The sequence below is a fragment of the Halyomorpha halys genome, unplaced genomic scaffold, assembly GCF_000696795.3.
Source record: "Halyomorpha halys isolate HHAL.00 unplaced genomic scaffold, Hhal_1.1 Scaffold1125.1, whole genome shotgun sequence".
Classification (NCBI taxonomy): domain Eukaryota; kingdom Metazoa; phylum Arthropoda; class Insecta; order Hemiptera; family Pentatomidae; genus Halyomorpha; species Halyomorpha halys.
In genome coordinates, this window is record NW_027113995.1 from 1 (window position 1) to 17,135 (window position 17,135).

At 28.1% G+C, this 17,135-nt stretch overlaps 3 protein-coding genes across 4 annotated transcripts; 2 read left to right on the plus strand and 1 right to left on the minus strand.

Moving 5' to 3' along the window:
- Nucleotides 1–467: 467 nt before the first annotated feature.
- LOC136796736 (1-acyl-sn-glycerol-3-phosphate acyltransferase gamma-like) lies at nucleotides 468–5,105 on the plus strand (the record flags this gene model as incomplete). Its single annotated transcript, XM_067051252.1, is given in 2 exon segments — nucleotides 468–687; nucleotides 1,956–5,105. Coding segments are annotated over 2 exon segments (342 nt in total), but the record flags the coding sequence as incomplete, so codon positions are not given.
- A 2,204-nt stretch (nucleotides 5,106–7,309) lies between these two features.
- gdl (gonadal protein gdl) lies at nucleotides 7,310–11,767 on the plus strand. 2 transcript variants are annotated; one of them, XM_067051251.1, is made up of 5 exons: nucleotides 7,310–7,567; nucleotides 7,643–7,803; nucleotides 7,908–8,041; nucleotides 8,169–8,318; nucleotides 11,613–11,767. In XM_067051251.1, exons 1-4 carry the CDS (start codon nucleotides 7,446–7,448, stop codon nucleotides 8,310–8,312), a joined length of 561 nt encoding a protein of 186 aa, XP_066907352.1. In that variant the 5' UTR covers nucleotides 7,310–7,445; the 3' UTR covers nucleotides 8,313–8,318; nucleotides 11,613–11,767. The 2 variants fall into 2 exon arrangements, with proteins under 2 accessions (XP_066907352.1, XP_014288343.1); XM_014432857.3 differs by having other exon boundaries at nucleotides 7,312–7,567; nucleotides 8,169–11,767.
- LOC106688417 (novel acetylcholine receptor chaperone) lies at nucleotides 10,322–14,644 on the minus strand. Its single transcript, XM_014432858.3, has 4 exons — nucleotides 14,474–14,644; nucleotides 11,817–11,955; nucleotides 11,630–11,736; nucleotides 10,322–11,241 (listed from the first exon to the last, which is right to left on the minus strand). The coding sequence occupies exons 1-4, from the start codon at nucleotides 14,582–14,584 to the stop codon at nucleotides 11,131–11,133; spliced, it is 468 nt and encodes a 155-aa protein (XP_014288344.1). The 5' UTR covers nucleotides 14,585–14,644; the 3' UTR covers nucleotides 10,322–11,130.
- Between the last annotated feature and the right edge of the window lie 2,491 nt (nucleotides 14,645–17,135).

Here is a 17,135-nt window from a genome sequence, read left to right on the forward strand (position 1 = left end):
ATAAAATCATAAAAGATTCTTGAATATTGTAAATTATAAACTAAATCTAAATTGAGAAAGAAATTATTTGTGGAGAAAATTGATACAATGAAAGCAACACAGTTTTTGAAGAGTAGAAGTAGTCCTCTGTGATTCTGTGGTACAAATTACAGCCTGGCATAGCTGAGGTAGTAAGACGAAGTAGAGGAAGAGAGAGTATAGGCCCACTCTTCAATATTCAGAAAAAAGGTTTCTCTCATGAATATAACATAATATTGTGACAACACTACTTGAATGTAACACACTAGAGAGCAGAATCAACAGAAGGAATTAAAAACATGTTTGTGTTTTGTTTTTACATGTCTTTTGTTTCTAACAAAACATTGAATGTTTTCAATTTATCACTATTGGTTGGCCACAACATAAGGAGTACTTGTTAGTTTTAGGCTATTCTAAATAATTAGTTACATTTTGTTTTTAAACTTTAGGATCAATTGATGGACAGTTTTCTGACCCATGGTGATTGGTTCACCAGCTCAGGAGTGCCTAAAGTTGAGGGTAAAAGGCTATCCAGGAGACCATATTCATTGCTAAACATGGTTGCATGGGCAGTGGTCACTTTGATACCGATGGTGTATATGCTCATCAGGCTTTTGACATCGGGGTCCACTTTTTATGTATCTATTGGAATACTAACAATTTTCGTTTGTAAGTTCTTTTATTTTTTTGTACAATCAAACTTTTTTATGCAGTATTCGATAAGTTATTCAGGTTTTTAACCCTTTGCACTTGAGGGCTCCAGAGCAGAGCCATTCAAAATTTGTCTTCAAACTCGAAGGCTCTGCTATGGAGACAATGCAAATAATTTTCAGTCCATAACATGAGGACAAAGAAATATCGTAAAAACTATTGTGTATAAGATATTTCGCTTTTGGTGACAAATGATGGTTGCAGCTTGCAGATTATTATACTGGTAATATGTATGAAAAAAACTTTGTGTGCCAAGGGTTAAAATTTAATTTTTGTTTTGAATTTTATATACTTTTCTTACATGGTTAATAGAATAAAATCATCATCTCTGGAGGAGAAAAAGGTGATTCTGGAACTAAGTCCCTTTTTAATATTTTTTTTTTACCTTGATGTTATTAGAATAATCCATAAGGATTTATGAAAATACATTTTATTCTGGCTAAAAGAGAGAAGAGGTTCCTCTTAAAGGTCATAACTGGATAAGAGAAAAACTGTCTTAGCTTTGATCCAATTAACCTATTTTCAGTTTTGGCACATTTGAACCTTATCCTTAAGTTTTAAAGACTGTTTCCTTGCTGACACATCATTTGAACACAAATTAAATCATTTCCAATGATTTTTTTTTTATTATCATATTAAATTAGTCAAATTAGTTTAACTTCATCTTCTATTACAATACATATGACCTATATATTAAGTTTTGTATTTTATTTTATTTGACTTAATATATGAGTTAATTTATCATGGCAGTATTTTCTTTTATATACTGCAGATTAACCAGTTCTACCTCTTAACTGGCTATGTCTTGGTCCCCACAAGTATGTTTAAGCAGAGTTTTACCATGTTATATTATATTTTTAAGTAATGTAATTTTAAAGAAATAGAATATAGTTAAATGGTACTTTTGAAGTTTTCTGGTCATAGTAAATGAAAACTCTTCTGAATACCTTCCAAATATACGATCTTGATAATATTTGTTACTATTGACATTTGGGTTTTTTTTTATCCTTTACAAACTAAATTGAGTGTTGTAGTCATTTACAAAACTATTGATTGAAATATAACTGCTTTTAAAAATTGTATCTCTTATAGTTCAAAACATAATAGTCACTTCATAAATCAAAGATGGTGAGAAATAATTTTTTTTTCCTTTTCGATAATTTGACATAGAATTACTTCTGAATTAAATGCAGTTTTTTTATCTTTTCGCCAATATTTTGTTTTAGTTTTCTTTGTCCTGTATCAACTAATTGGACAGACCAAAATAAGCAAAAGTTCTTCATATGGAAAAGCTACCCCTTCCACTCCAGATAAAAGAGAGGCAGAAGTCAATGACAAATCTTTATAAGGTATTTTCAGGATTCTACAATCAGTTTAAAAAAAGTTGTAATTTGAATAAATGACTTTTAATGTAAGTTTCATTTAGGAAAAAAGTCTTGCCAGATTATTTGTTGATAGAAATTGAGGAACTGTATTAGATGACCAAAATTTTTATGTGTAGTTGGTCGCTTTTGTTGAATTTGAAATGACCTAATCTGCCTATTATCCGAAAATACGAGTTCCATCAATTTGTAACGACACATGTTGCCTGTGAATTTTATATACATATATTTTCCATTAATTGGTAAAATATTTTTTAAGAAATTATGTTTATCTTGCTGTTCTTATAACTGTTATTGTTTTAGAATAATTTTAAGAAAATTTTATAGGCATAATTTTCCAAAGATGTGACTAATTTCAATGAAATTTCTATTCTGTATTTAACAATTTCATAAAACTAATGTATACAGATGTGGTAGATTTTTTGTTTTTTTATTAAATAGCACTACTGAGTATTCAAATGGTGTACTTATTTATGAATTTTATTTAGTTATTAATAGTATTTTGTTTACTGTTAAAGTTTCATCTGAAAATATTCTGCTAGTTTTGTTGCATTTAAGCAATTGTAAATTCTAATTATTTAACTTCTTTAATTGTTAAAGTTAAGACATTAGCTATTGACATGTTCGTGCAACTGTTCTGTAATAATGTAGAAAATTATAACTTGACTTAAGTTTTTTTTTTTCATATTCCGATGTATGGGAAAAGAAACTTTAAATATTTTTGACTGTCGTGTATTATCAAAATGGAATTATACATACATATAAAAGCTCTTAAATTATTGTTATAATGTCCAAATTGATTGCTGTATTTTAAAAAAAATGATTCTCTCTTAACAACTTTATTCTTTAGAAAATATTGTTAGAATTATTATCAGCTAAGTTCTTTTTATATTCTGTGAAAAGCATAAAATCTTTTTAAGTGAGTTTTTATTTTTTATGTTTCTATTTTCACTTTGTAATTAATTACTATCTGTAATTTGATAGAGTAATAGATTCTTTCTTATTAATTGCCTATTTAGAAATTAATGTTAGTTCTAAATAAAATATTTTTTGATATTTTGTTCTTCCCAACTACGTATTAAAAATAGCATACTTTATAATTGTAAGAAAAAAGTAAGACGTAAAATTAAAAAATAAAACCAAAACTTCACGGTAATAATAGGCATGGACATTTATTCATAACTAATATTTGGTTTGCTCATGATTGCATAACTTTTAGTGTCTTTAAATATTTTGTCCATTTATTTTATTATATTAGAAATTTAATTATACATTAGTAAAATGGTGTTGGTTGGTTTTGAATTAGGGTTGCCACAAAAAATTTGTTTTATCTCAGTTCAAAAAATATGACAGTTTTTCATGATTGTGCAACTTTATTTCCACATAGGTTACAGATTGTTGCTATTTACTTGCATTATATTTGTAATGGGTTGTTTATTAGCAGCATCTAAGAAGAAAATAGCTCATGGCAATGTTAGGATAGTTATTTTATTTGTTTGTAATTTGACAATTATTATAAGGAGCCGCATTAAAAAAAAAAAAAGTAATTATAAAAAAAAAGTTTAATTGTATAAAACTTGACACCTTTACTTTTTAATATGTTTTTATGAAAAAGTTATTTATTGTCTGTTTTAATATATATTCTAGGAAACATTCTTGAATTATTTTTTAAGGTATGAACATCTTGGATTACGATAATTAAGTTTATTTTACTGTCATTAGTCAGTAGTTTACATGAAGTTTTAATTTTATTTAAAACAAAAATACAAAAAAAAAAAAAACATTAAGGCTAATTATATTGTATTATAGTTTAACAGGAGTTGAAAGAGTTATGAGTTACTTATTGATATTTGTAACATTCTTCATTTTTTATTTTAATGCTAACTGGCTGTTCTATACAATTGCATAAAGATAACATGGTAACTAGTCCACTTACAGTTCTTTCTTGCTGCTTCACAATGAAGTAGTTTTTTAAACATTATGTTAAGTTATGTGATCAATCTTCTTATTTGAACTTTTATAATTGCTTTCACTATCTTTCCTTGAGTTCGAAAGTTGTTCACCTTAAATTAATTCAGGGTGTGAACATACTAAATTATTTGAGCTTTCTTTATACTACCTATGCTTTTAAAAAATTTATAATTGAGATCAATTGTGGATTTATATCTTTTTAAGAAATAACGTTTTTGTTTTACTCGACATACTATTTGCCCAATTTACTTAATAATTCAGAGGATAAGGTTTTGTTGCCTTACATTTAACACTTCATCCAGTCTAGCGGTTGGATGCTGTTTCTGTTAAAACTTAATTGTTGTTAGCTACTTACTTATAAACAAAACCTACCTCCTTTATTCATTAAAAACTTATCTTCCAAAATTATTTCTTCCATTATTCTGTTAATTTTTGTTCTTGTTATGATTTTTTTTTCTCTTATGTTGTCATTTTTTAGAAGCCAAACTAAGTTTTTCAATATTTTATTAGTAATTGATAAAAATAAGGTTTTCTAAATTTAGATTAATGTAATGTGTTCAAATTATTCTGGTTTTAATTATGTAGATTTTGTAAATAAGCCATAAGCTATTTATTTTACTAATCTCACTCAAACTGGTATCTTTTTTATGTAAACCTATTATTTAACATGTTGACTGCCACAGTACTTTCAGTCTTGGAAGCCAATTTAAGTTTGGCCAAGTAAGCAAACTACGAGTTATCTTGTAGGTTGGCGTCTGAGGCAATTACACCAACTACAAGATAACTCGTAGTTGGTAGTTAACAAGTTAAAATATTTTTTAAGTCTATTTATTTGTATATTTTATATTATATATTTATTTGATACAAGATAAGGGTTTTAGTAACTGAGTGATGTAAAATATACTATTGATGTTCACTATTATGAATGTATTGAAAGAGATATCTTAATGAATCGTGTCCAAAATCATTAGGAGTACTGTAAATAAACCTTATAAGTGCTTTAAATATATTTTTTATTGAGTTTTTTTAAAATATATATAATGTACCCTTATGCTGGATATTAATTATTAGATCTTAAAATATTAATTATACTTGATTTTTATTTACATTGAGTCCTAACTTCTAAAAGTTTGAAGAAATAATATTTTATCTTTAAATTAATTCGATATTTGGAAGCATCTTGGGGAACAAAAAATGGTGTCTGATTTTTCCTTTTTCCGTCTTGATCAAAAACAACCGTTGGATTTTAGGAGCTTACACTGTGATAATTACTATACGATCTATGCCATCTTCAAGCACAATCACATTCAGAAATTGCAATTGAATTCAGTGCAATCAACTTGTTCCTTTTAAGGCAGATTTAGTGCTCTTCTCCTTAAGATCTTTTCGATAGCCATCTAATATTATCGCTCTAAGTATTTTTTTAACATATTCTATGTATTTATTAAGGTTTGGAGAAAACATTTCTGCCAAATCCCATGTTACTAGGTATAGTAGGGTCCTGCTGTCAATCACATCTCCAATTAGGGGTTTTCATGATGTGTTAAATGTAAAATGTTTTTACCATGTTAAATGTTATAACATACATGTTCTTCTGCAGAAAGAATAATAAATAGTGTCCAGAGGCTGCTTGCGGAGATTGGTTTGGCAATTGATGCAAAGAAAAGTGTGGGTATCATATTAGACAAAGGAGAGCTGTGGTCAACAAAGCTCTCCCTTGAGAATACAGAGATCATTCAAAAGGCAAAAGCCGAGGACACCATCAAATATCTTGGATGTACATTCTTGGGAGAGCTAGTATTTGAAGAAGAGGTGATGACAAAGCTCACTAAGCCAACAACCCCAACCATCCCTAAACTTCATGTTATTGTTTACTTCAAGTTTTGATTACAGTAATTTATTACAACATGTCTAAAATAAGTGAAAAGTATAAGTGTAAAAGTTTGGCTACTGATTGTCTTTTTAAAAAGTCCAAAACAAAAACTACGAGTAAGTAACCTAACACGACAACAAATAAAACGGCGACAAGCTCAGCTGGTCTGTTTTGTGGCGTTATTCTCCATTTAATAGACCTAGTAACAGACTCTCAGCCATGTTACCTGTTATATCGTTTTAGTATGGTAAAAGAAGGAAATGTTTCTCCATTTAACTTTAATTCAAGAATGAAACAGTTTAACAAAAGACATTGAAGCTGAAAGTTTCCCCGTTCGAATCGGATGCCTCTATTGTTCTTTTTTTTCTCCTTTAGTTATTCATACATTTATTTTCCATTTATAAATATTTTTTTCAAATAAACAAAATTTAAAATACTTTACCAGTAGCTACTACGGTTTCCAAAAATTCAGCATTAAAGCTCTGTTGGACTATCTCAATGTGGATAAAATCTGTATCAGATAGGACCACCCTAAAGATCACTTAATTGCTCATTGATTCACAGAGTTTAATCAATGTCGCTAGATAGTTTATCTTAATTTTTTGTATGTGCATTATGGAGAGGAGTGGCCTAAAAACCTATACATTTTCAGTTTTACAGTAATAACTCCTATACGATCCAATTCTGAGAACCCTTAACTCAATTATAACTTAAAGTACATACATAGAATTTTCATCAGCTGTGCACGATATATTTGGTATTATTGAAGTTGTTAGAAAGATATACCTCAAACGCTAGGTACGTAAAGATATATTTTGTGAGCAATGTGAACTTCCATGCGAAAGTAGTGAGAATAAACTCCTACAATATTTTAAAAAGAATTGCATTTCACAAAAAAACAATTCGAAGTGGTGTCCTGTCAACAATTCGAAGTGGTCCTGCCAACAGGCTATTCATGATCTTTAGTTAACATGTTAAAGCGAGTTAAATGGAAAAACTCATGTTAATTGGAGAAACATTTCCTTCTTTTACCATGTTAAAATGATAGAGCATATTAGGGGTATTCATGATCTTTAGTTTAACATGTTAAATGGAAAAAGTATTAAGGCCGACAAAAGTGCCTTATCCTATCATAACTAGTACACCAATCTGCACAAAACCCGAGGACTTATGCAGGTTAGTAAGTGAAAATTGTGTAATGCGCAAACCTCATCATATTTTTTGATCTTTTTTAACTGTCATGTAAAGGATAAGGCTATTCTTGAATTTATCATTAGTTTTGTCATAAGTCCATACAGAATAAATTGATGATTTCTTAACATTTGATTACATAACTCTTTGGATCTAAATAAACTTTTGAACGAACTCTAAGCTCTAAGCTGAAGGAATATAACGAACGTCTATTCCCTATTTGAAACCTGCTCTCTTTGTAACTTTTTAATAGGTTTAGTGTCAATAATAAAGGATATGAAGTTAGTTCCATCCATAAAATGCCGTCGGACGATGATAGCAGTAGCAACTCTTTGCCGAGCTCTTCCAATCCATTGGCACGACAGAGAAAACTGTACTTCTTGAATCAAGAATTGCAAATAATGGCTAGGGAATTACCATTGTAGGTAACTAGTTTTTTCATATATAGAAGTTTTACAATTTGAATTTCTTACAATATCTTCAAAACGTTTTGCAGGAAATATCAGCAAAGAATTCCAAATGAATTATTGTGTGCTTTGGCAGAATCTTTGTTGGACAACACAGTCTTCAGTATTGTTAATACTCTAATGGATATTCAGCATGTCACTGAAAAACATCTATTTCATGAGAGATTACAATTAATTTATAACCAATCATGTAAGTATTAGATAATCAAACTCAGAGTAGATTTTAAAAAATACTATTATCTGGATTGCACTTCAGGAGCTTATACCAATGATTAACAAGTTCTTTTGTTACAGTGGAGATACAAGAAATGATGATTACTCATCACGATGAAGCTGTTAGGTTTGCCAATACCAATACATTACAGTTAAAACATAAGAGAGCTTTGAAGGAATTTGATAAAAATATAATAAAGCAGTTGGATGAAAAAGTAATGATAAATATTATTGCATGTATTTTTTATTGTTTTGTTTTATCTTGTATGTGTGTTGTTTAGTAAATAATAAGTTTGAACTCAAAATTAATATAATATATAATCTTGTTTCTACCATCATTAGGTGCACGACCAACAGAAGTTTCTTGAAAAGGCTGGAGTACCTGGATTTGAAATTACTGATAATCCCACAAAAATTCAAGTTCAGATCAGGCTATTAGATTTCATTCTCAGACTAAGTAGGATGAAAATTCCTGAATTAAATTAATTATAGGTAAATCTGTTTGTTGTTGGCTTTTTAGGAATGTTGATCTTTATCATTCCCTATCAATATGTCTAACATACTTCCATTGTTCTGTTAACTGCTTATATGATCTCTTTATTTATATTATAAATCTATGTCTGCTCCATTACTTATAGTTGTAACTATCCATTTTTTCAATTATTATTAATTACCTAGAACCATAGTTCATTCAATCAGACAATGTTGCTGTAACGTACCCTACTACCAATCTAATATGATCCTTACACACTCAAACCTACTTGTTTTTCTCAAATTTTTAAAAAATAAAATTATGATACAAGTACCTTCAACTTTCATTGTCATTTAATCATTCTTAAATTTGTGGTGAGTTGGAGTAAGATTAAAGAAGCAAAGGAAAGTTGGATACTCATGCCCCATTACTCAGCTGCATTCACTTTCCAAATGTACTGTTAATGGTTTTATTTAAGAGCCAAAAAATCACATGTTATTTATGATAATTTTTTATTAGTCTTGGGACAAGCGGTTTAGTCTCATGTTAAGCTGAAGGACTCCAGTTCATATACCGATTAGTACATAAATACTGTTGTCCATTACCTCAGTGCCATATTGGTTTGGTGATCTTACAGGTATTAGTAATTTCATACTGACCATTTTGTCTCATAACACTACTATGAGGTCTAAAATGAGGCACCTCTATTAGTATATATTCTCTTAGCCCTTTATAGGCTCTTAGGGGAATGATTTAATTATTTTATTAATAAGTTTTATGATCATAATATTTATGATGCCTACTAAAAATATTGATTACTGGATTGTAATATAAATTACTTATGTGAGGTAACATAACCAACATGAAGCCCTGGCCCAACTCTGTTATAACTCTTCCTGTTTATCCTTACATTGTACAATGCATTCAGTAGCTATGTATTCTGTTGTTTTTTATCTTAACCAGTCATTCATCACCACGTCACCTGTATCTGGGTTACAGTGCTTCAATGATAGGTAAGCCAAATATAGGGGACATAATGAAAAATGAATTACATTGAAATGTTATATGGTATATTCATGTTTGTGATTACTTTTTAAATTTATAGAAATTATATGATAATTAATAATTTCAGTCTGTTTAGAAATTTGACCAATTCACACTTGACAACAAATGTGTTAATAGTTATTTTGTTTACCTTTCCATCAGAGTTATAATTAAAGTTTTTATAGCTAACTGGGCAATCTAGTTCCAAGAAAAAAGTTTTTTCAAAATTTAGGAGTTGATAATCCTAGGTTGTTGCCCAGGTTTCAGATTATTAGGCTGATTAGGTTTCTTGTCTATTATAGTATTGAAATGTTTAAATTTCCCTATTTTCCTATTTCATTTTTAATGTTATCATAATTCAAAGTAGAAATAGCTCCAATCATAAGTTTATGTTTGTAAACATTGTATTTTTTAATGGTTAATGACTTTCATTTTACTGGCACTTTGGAATAATGAAACTTATTAGCTATTCTAATGAAACTGTTTTTCGAAATTACAATATAAATATAATGTGCGAAGTTAATTCATTTTGAAAACATTTATTGATGTATTTTTCTTTTACCCTATTTTCTATGCTGCCTTGTTATTCATTTTTGTTAAAACACACTAACTAAATTCATAATTTTTATTTTCAATCTTACCCTGATTTTTGGACTGAAGGTTTAAAAGTGGTTATATTCTTGCATTGAGGACCAACACCACTAATGAATAGTATGGAAAATTATACCGAATAGAATGTATATGTGTGAGATCTAATTAAGTTTGTTTCTCTAAATTTTATTCCTCTAGGTAAAAGACTATTTATAATTTTTGGTTCTTAATACAAGTTTTAGATTCAAAACTGAAAAAACTCATGATTGAAGTGTTTGTTGTCTGAATTTGTTGAAATTTGAAAAGAAATGCTTATAGATTTTATTTTATTTATTAAATTGAGTTCCAAAAAATATTTTTAAAAAGGTTTACATTAAATAATAATAAATTACAATTTTAAAAAGAGATCATCTTTATTTAAATGTAAGAGAATTTACAGTAAAAAAAAATGTTTAAATATGAAACATAATTATTTACATAATAATATATAATACTTAAAAACAAAATAAACACCAATGTTCAGTTTAAGTATAATACTTTTATTTTTCTTGAGGTTTATAGTTTGTTTTTAACTTGCAATATTGAAAATGTTTAATGCTCATAGTTAACAAAGTATATTCTTTAATGCATTTTGAGATCTTTGGTTTTTATATTCAATGGATTATTTCTGTTAACATTATTCTTATACTGTAATCCCATACTATTTCATATTTGTTCAGTATCTTTGAAAATTAGTTGTATTTCTGTTTTTAATATTTCTCCCAATATTAAAGATGATGAAATTTTTGTAATTAAAAACTTTCTTTCAAATTTAAGTGAGCACTGTTTGTGATAAAATAAAACAAAGTTTCTCTCTTCTAGATTAGTTTCCTTTTAATTTAAAACTTGAGAAATTATTATAAAACAGCCAAGTAACTTACTCTTCCAGTATTTTGTTTAAAAGTAACTGGTCCAAAACATTCGACCAGTTTAAGCTTGCCGAATCTTCAAGGTCAAATTTATATTTAATAGCAATTAGTATCAAATGCTATCGTATCTCAGAAAAGAAGACACTACAATGATATGGCTTCATTTAAAATACAATACCATTAATTTTTCTCATTTCTTTTTTCACTTTTATGTTTCCCAATGAACAATTTGTGTTCATAAGAATGAAAATTTTATCTCCCTGAGTTTACAAAAATTATCTAAAGAAAATCAGTCTTGTTTTTTCTGTTTAGCATCTCCATTACTTGTTGCCATAACATCTTGCTTTCTTTTTAGTTGCCACTCTATGACCATTCGACCAGTTAGCATGAAAAAAAATACCTTAAAAAGAAAACAGAAACTTGTTAATAGTATTAGCTTGTTTTATAATATACTTTTAATTATAAACATTTGTATAATATATATATGTATATTTTCAACACCTCAATTTTTTTAGACAGTACAGTGATTTTTTATTACTGCTTAAGCTTAGTATTACTGAAATAAAAAAAAAAATGCATTCTTTATTTTACATTATGTTTTATTATTTTGGTATTTTAGCTACCTTATAGTGGTTTTTTATTACTACTTAAGCTTAGTATTACTGAAATGAAAAAAAAAATACATTCATTAATAATAAAAAATGCATTCTTTATTTTACATTATGTTTTATTATTTTGGTATTTTAGCTACCTTGTGTTTTAATAATTTAGACTTAAAGATATCTTACCAGAGCAGGTGCCGTTCTTTCAAATTTGTCATTCACCATGTAATGTGAATACACAGCCATTAGCATCAAGAGTAATAGAGTTATGTTTGCTCCTTGCTTCACTGCATCTTATTAAAATAAAAAATATGTTCATATTTATTTTGTTAATTTAGTTATTCCTAAAATTATGATCTTTGATAATCCTTACCAATTGGTACTAAAGCCATTGCAAGTCCGCATGCCAATTCAATTCCTCCTATTACCCTCCTGTACCATTTTGCTGGTATTTTGAAGTCTAATGTTTGTGAAAGGGGAAAGACTTTAGCATATTTGACATATTCTTTTCTCTGCAACATTTCATATTAATAAATCATTAAGATATAATTCTTTATTTGTATATATTCTTTATGTTTATTATTAGATCCTAGCTGGAATTATGATAGTTAGGTACATTATGCTGTTTGAATCCATCAATTTCTTTAAAATATTTTGCGATAAGATATTTTGACCTTCGGTGACTAAAGAAACAGTTTGTAAAAATAGCCTTATTGTTTTTATGAATGCATTTGATCATAAAAATTTAAAAAAAGAAAAGAAATTAGTGATTCTTTTTAATTTTACTCTTATTTTTGGTTTAATTTTTAGTAATGGATTGAAACCTAATATAAATATTGATTATATTTTATGCTTTCAGCCCCTGGGCTTTAGCCTTGCAGTTTGTGTTATGGTTTTGCCTCACCCTCACCCTCTCTCACCTTGATTGTTTTGTCCTTCCCCAAATTCCAATTAATATTTGAGATACAATTCTAAAAAAAAAATATTTTGATGTATTAGTTGTATGTAGTTAATTAGTGTAATATTTTTGTAGAAATTATTTGTATTGATTAAAAAAAAATCATTAAAGAAAGAAAGAAATCATTCTAATTAGAAATAATTGTTCATATACAACTTTTTGGTATTACGGCTATCACGTTTATTAGTAATAAAAATACCCTGTTTATTTGGAATACATTGTAGTATAATAAAGTTATTTATTCATAAATATATTTGAACTATGTTATTCATTATAATTAAAATATACTAATTGTACTATGATGCAACGATAAAACATGTCAAAATGCAAAAAGGAAAAATAGACTATTACAAAGTTTTGACAGCTGCAGTCAGATTTTCTGGTGATTATATAGATAGTGAAGGTCAGGATGGCCAAAAATATATTTCATACAGAATTATCCAAAATCTGTGTCAGGGATTTTGATTCACTCAATTCTCTTCTATTTATTGTTGGTTATGAGTTCAATGTTACCTCAATTGAACTTTTTTTTACGGGCCACAGTTTTGAAAGTTAATTTTAATAGTTTTTTTCTTTTCTTAATTTTAATAGGTTAATTTTTACAGTTTTTTTTCTTTATCTACATCTTCATTTTTTTTCTTTTCAATGTTAAATCAATCATTGGTGAGTTTATGATTAAAAATGCTTCAGTATTTATGTGGTTCATTGATTTGGCTTTTTAGGAATAAAAATGAAATTAGTTTCTTAAAATTAGATGTAAAGTTTTGCAAAAAAAAATTGATGTCTTGGTTATATTGTCTCTCAAATAATGAATTTTCAAAATTAAATTTTTCATTCTCATATTATAATTGAACAAAGATCTATTTTAAGTCCAAAATTATCTAATTTCTTAGCCTACTTATGTATTCAATTAATTTAGCAATCCCAAGTTTTTTGTATTAGAGTTTTTAGGCAACACATTAATCTTGTTTAAATTCTTTTATTTTGATAAATTTTATTTATATGATATTAAATGAATGTGGAGTTGAAGGGACTAGTTTAGAACATTTTTTAGGATGGAATTTGTTTGTTTGCCTAGTTTTTGTATTTCGAATTATTGGTTATTACAAATAAAGAATCAATTTTTCTTGTATGAAAATTATAAATAATAAAATTAAATGAGAAATTTATAAAATAAATACTTCAGGTATTTAATGGTAGATTAAAGGGTCTCTATCCAAAATACTTTGAAACTTGTAGTCAGTTATGAGCTAAACAAATCCTCTTTCTCATTTCATTTCTTTAAACAATTTTTACTATCTGGATTTATTACCGCATAAACGTCTCGAATTAATTGCATCTTAATTTTATTCCTCCTAAATAAACCACCCCTAAATAATTAAATCAGATGGTTGCTTTCATAATGTCTTAAGTTGCCTGCTACATGTTAAATTATGTTTTCTATTTCAATTAAAAACTGCTTAGTTATTCCTTTCTTCGGATGTGATAGTTAGACTTATTTATTAGTTACAATGCAATTTTGAATATGTAATTGTTGTGAGAAGTTAATTTTTAAAAGTTTAAGAGCAATAAATTATCTAGTAAATAAATAATTTAAAAAATGGTCTTTGTTGTTAGTTTCCATAATAAATAGTACAACTGTTTCCATTTCAGTACCAATGGTGGTTATGTTTCTTCGAGAAAGTAAATTAGCAATTTTATTAGAAAAAAAAAGTTGTTTGTCAATTGATGAGGCCTATTTCTGGAATTATTGTTCTAATTTTGTAGGTTATCTGGGTGGTGTGATGTCTCAACATAAACTGAAAAGGGGACCCTCTAGTTGCTAGTGCCAAGGCAGTTTGCCAGCTTGATTACTATGAGATGTATTCCTATAAAAATTATTTTCAAATCCGATTTTTAAAATATGGAAATTTAGTTCCAATACAAAAACCGTATGACAAAAATTATGAATTCACCTTTTATCTAGGAGCTAATTTAATTTAGTAATTAGATATATGCTTATAAGTATAATTCTCGAATTTCTTCCTACCCACCTCATCTCCTACAAAAATAAAAGTAACTAACTAACATACCAAGTCTTTGTGTAGATCCTTACTGATGAAGGAGGTCAGCTTCATCGTTCCTATGAAGATGAAGAAGAGCCCCAATAGAACGGAGAGGCTCTTGAGAACCACCGACCCCATCCCGATCTACCTCTCGTTTGCGATCCCTTTATCGTAGTAGGCCGCGATCGAACGCATGCGTCCAAGCATGCGTCCTCAGTGCTACTCTTGGGGCTCACCCTTCTGTTATTATTTACTCCCCTCCATTCCTTGTCAATTCATTATCAGCACTAGTGTTGCAGGTGGTTTATGACAATCCTATCTTACCTCTAACAGTCAACGAACTAAGACCTCTGATAAATATTCAATCCATATGAAATGTTTGTTACAATTTAAATATTAAATAAAGTAATGATTTTAACTTGTACATAGTTATTTCTGTTGACAACCAGAAAACACAAAACAAAAAAAAATAGTGCGCATCACGCAACTCTATTTGGAGTTGAAATTAATCCTCGCTTGTTTCTTAACAGACATATCTATTTCATTCACTGTGACGATACTTCCCCGTATTAGGTTTCCAAATGGTGCTTTCGCTTGACAATTTGATTAGCTCCAATTTCAACTATTATAGTTGCTGTAACCTCCTGCCCTAAATTTAAAATTTCAATTTTGAGGAAGGCAATTCACAAACACAAAAGGCATTCCATTTTGCGAGACATGGCTATTTGTACTCGGGGATTCCTCAAAACGTATTATTGTTCGAAATTTTTCACGATCGCAATATTTCCCCTTATTTATTAATCCAATTTAGTATCATATATTTTGTTTGTCACTTCAATTTTTGATTTTTAAGAAAAAAAACTTGAAGGTACAAAAAATTGTATAAAACATTGCATTACTCAATACGATCACTATTTAGTTGGGACAGTTTAATTAAGGAGGGCAGTATCGATATTATTCTTTGAGGAAATGTCCAGGAAGTTAAGTGGCGTCACACCGTACCCGTGCATGACCATTTCCTAACTTCTTTCTTTCTAAAAAAAAATGCGCTGACTCATTGCTTGGATTCTCATTTTATGTCAAACGATTAAACCCAGAATAAAACTTTTGGTAGTAATTTTCGTTGCCAAAGTGATTACTGAAGTATCATTCATATAAATAATTCTTCACAGTTTTTAATTCATTTCAGACTCATAATAAAAATGATTTTTTGAGCCAAGAACTTAATTATAAAATTAACTCATTAAAACATTTAATTAATCAACTTTATCCGTTTCAATATATTTTACACATTAAACATATAAATAGAGAGGTTTATTATTCATAGAGTGAGCTTGAAATGGATGATAACTAAGTTTAGTTTGATTTTCCAATAATTTCGAGGTGCTATTCATTTTCAATGACGCTGATGTCAGACTTATTTGTTTAATTAATTAATAACATCAGAATTCTCGTTTCAGTTTGGTCATATATTATACTAAGATTATTTATAATATTCTTCTTATGTGAAAAGTAATTAAAGATAAATGCAGTTCAAGGTAAATGGCCCGTCAGTTCGACTTGCAACTAAAAACAAATTGCAGTTTTTGATAATGTAATTGACAATTTGTAATCATGCATTTTATGATGGGCTGTTGTATTTCCGTCAATTGTTTCTGAATAATTTGCAACTAGACAAAAGAATTTATGCATAATATTTTTTAAAATAATTTTTGACTGAAAATGGATGAATAGTGGATCTTTAAAATTTATTAGCCGTTAGAATTTGCCATCCTTAGGAATTGAGAAGTAGAAAATAATGTTCAAGTTAAAGTAAATTTATTATTAGGTATTGATCTATAAAAAATAATATTGAAACAAATCTATAATAAACATTTTTTATTTAACATTCAAGTAGCTGCAACACAACTGTGAAATGGTTTTTAAGCATTACAAAATGTCAAACTAAAACTAACTCACTCCCCGAAAAAATTATAGGTCAACTCCCATTATGTAATTAATTATTCTTATAAAACTTAATACTGCAACTAAAACTATTGGAAAAACAAATGTACTTAAAAATATTATATTAATATTTTTTACTGATTAGAAAAATGCCTATATTTACTATTACTATTTGCTCAAAAGGTTAGAGAAGGTTAAAGAATGTCAGAGTGAGAGGGATGTTATTAATGCATTGCTCGAAAAATGAATGAAAAACTATATACATATATATTGAGGTAATCCAGGAACTGATTGTGCAAAGAGAATAGCTGACGACTTGGAAGTTCATCTTTCACCAAGAAAATGCTTCCTTTCTGCTTAGCATATCTTATAAATTATTTCATTTCTATCCTGGTCTGGTAGACACTCGTATATTGAGAACTGTCGGCGAAATATGCACAAAGGAAACAGTTCACCTCCGTCAAGGAACTAAAAACTTGCGTTAAAAAACTGGGACAATATTCTACAAAACTACATGAAAAAATTGTTTAAATCTCTTCAAAAATTTAAGGTAAAAATCTCCTGGAATAATTGGTAAAAATAGTTTTACAGTAGCCTACATTTTTTCGTGCTGGATTCTTATATTTTATTTGATTCAGAAATTATGTGTTTTTTTTTCATAAAAATGTTATTTTATTTTCCTTTTTATATTAAATTAAAATATTTTTAATAAGTCTTGTGTACTAGAACTTTTTTTTTTTTTTTT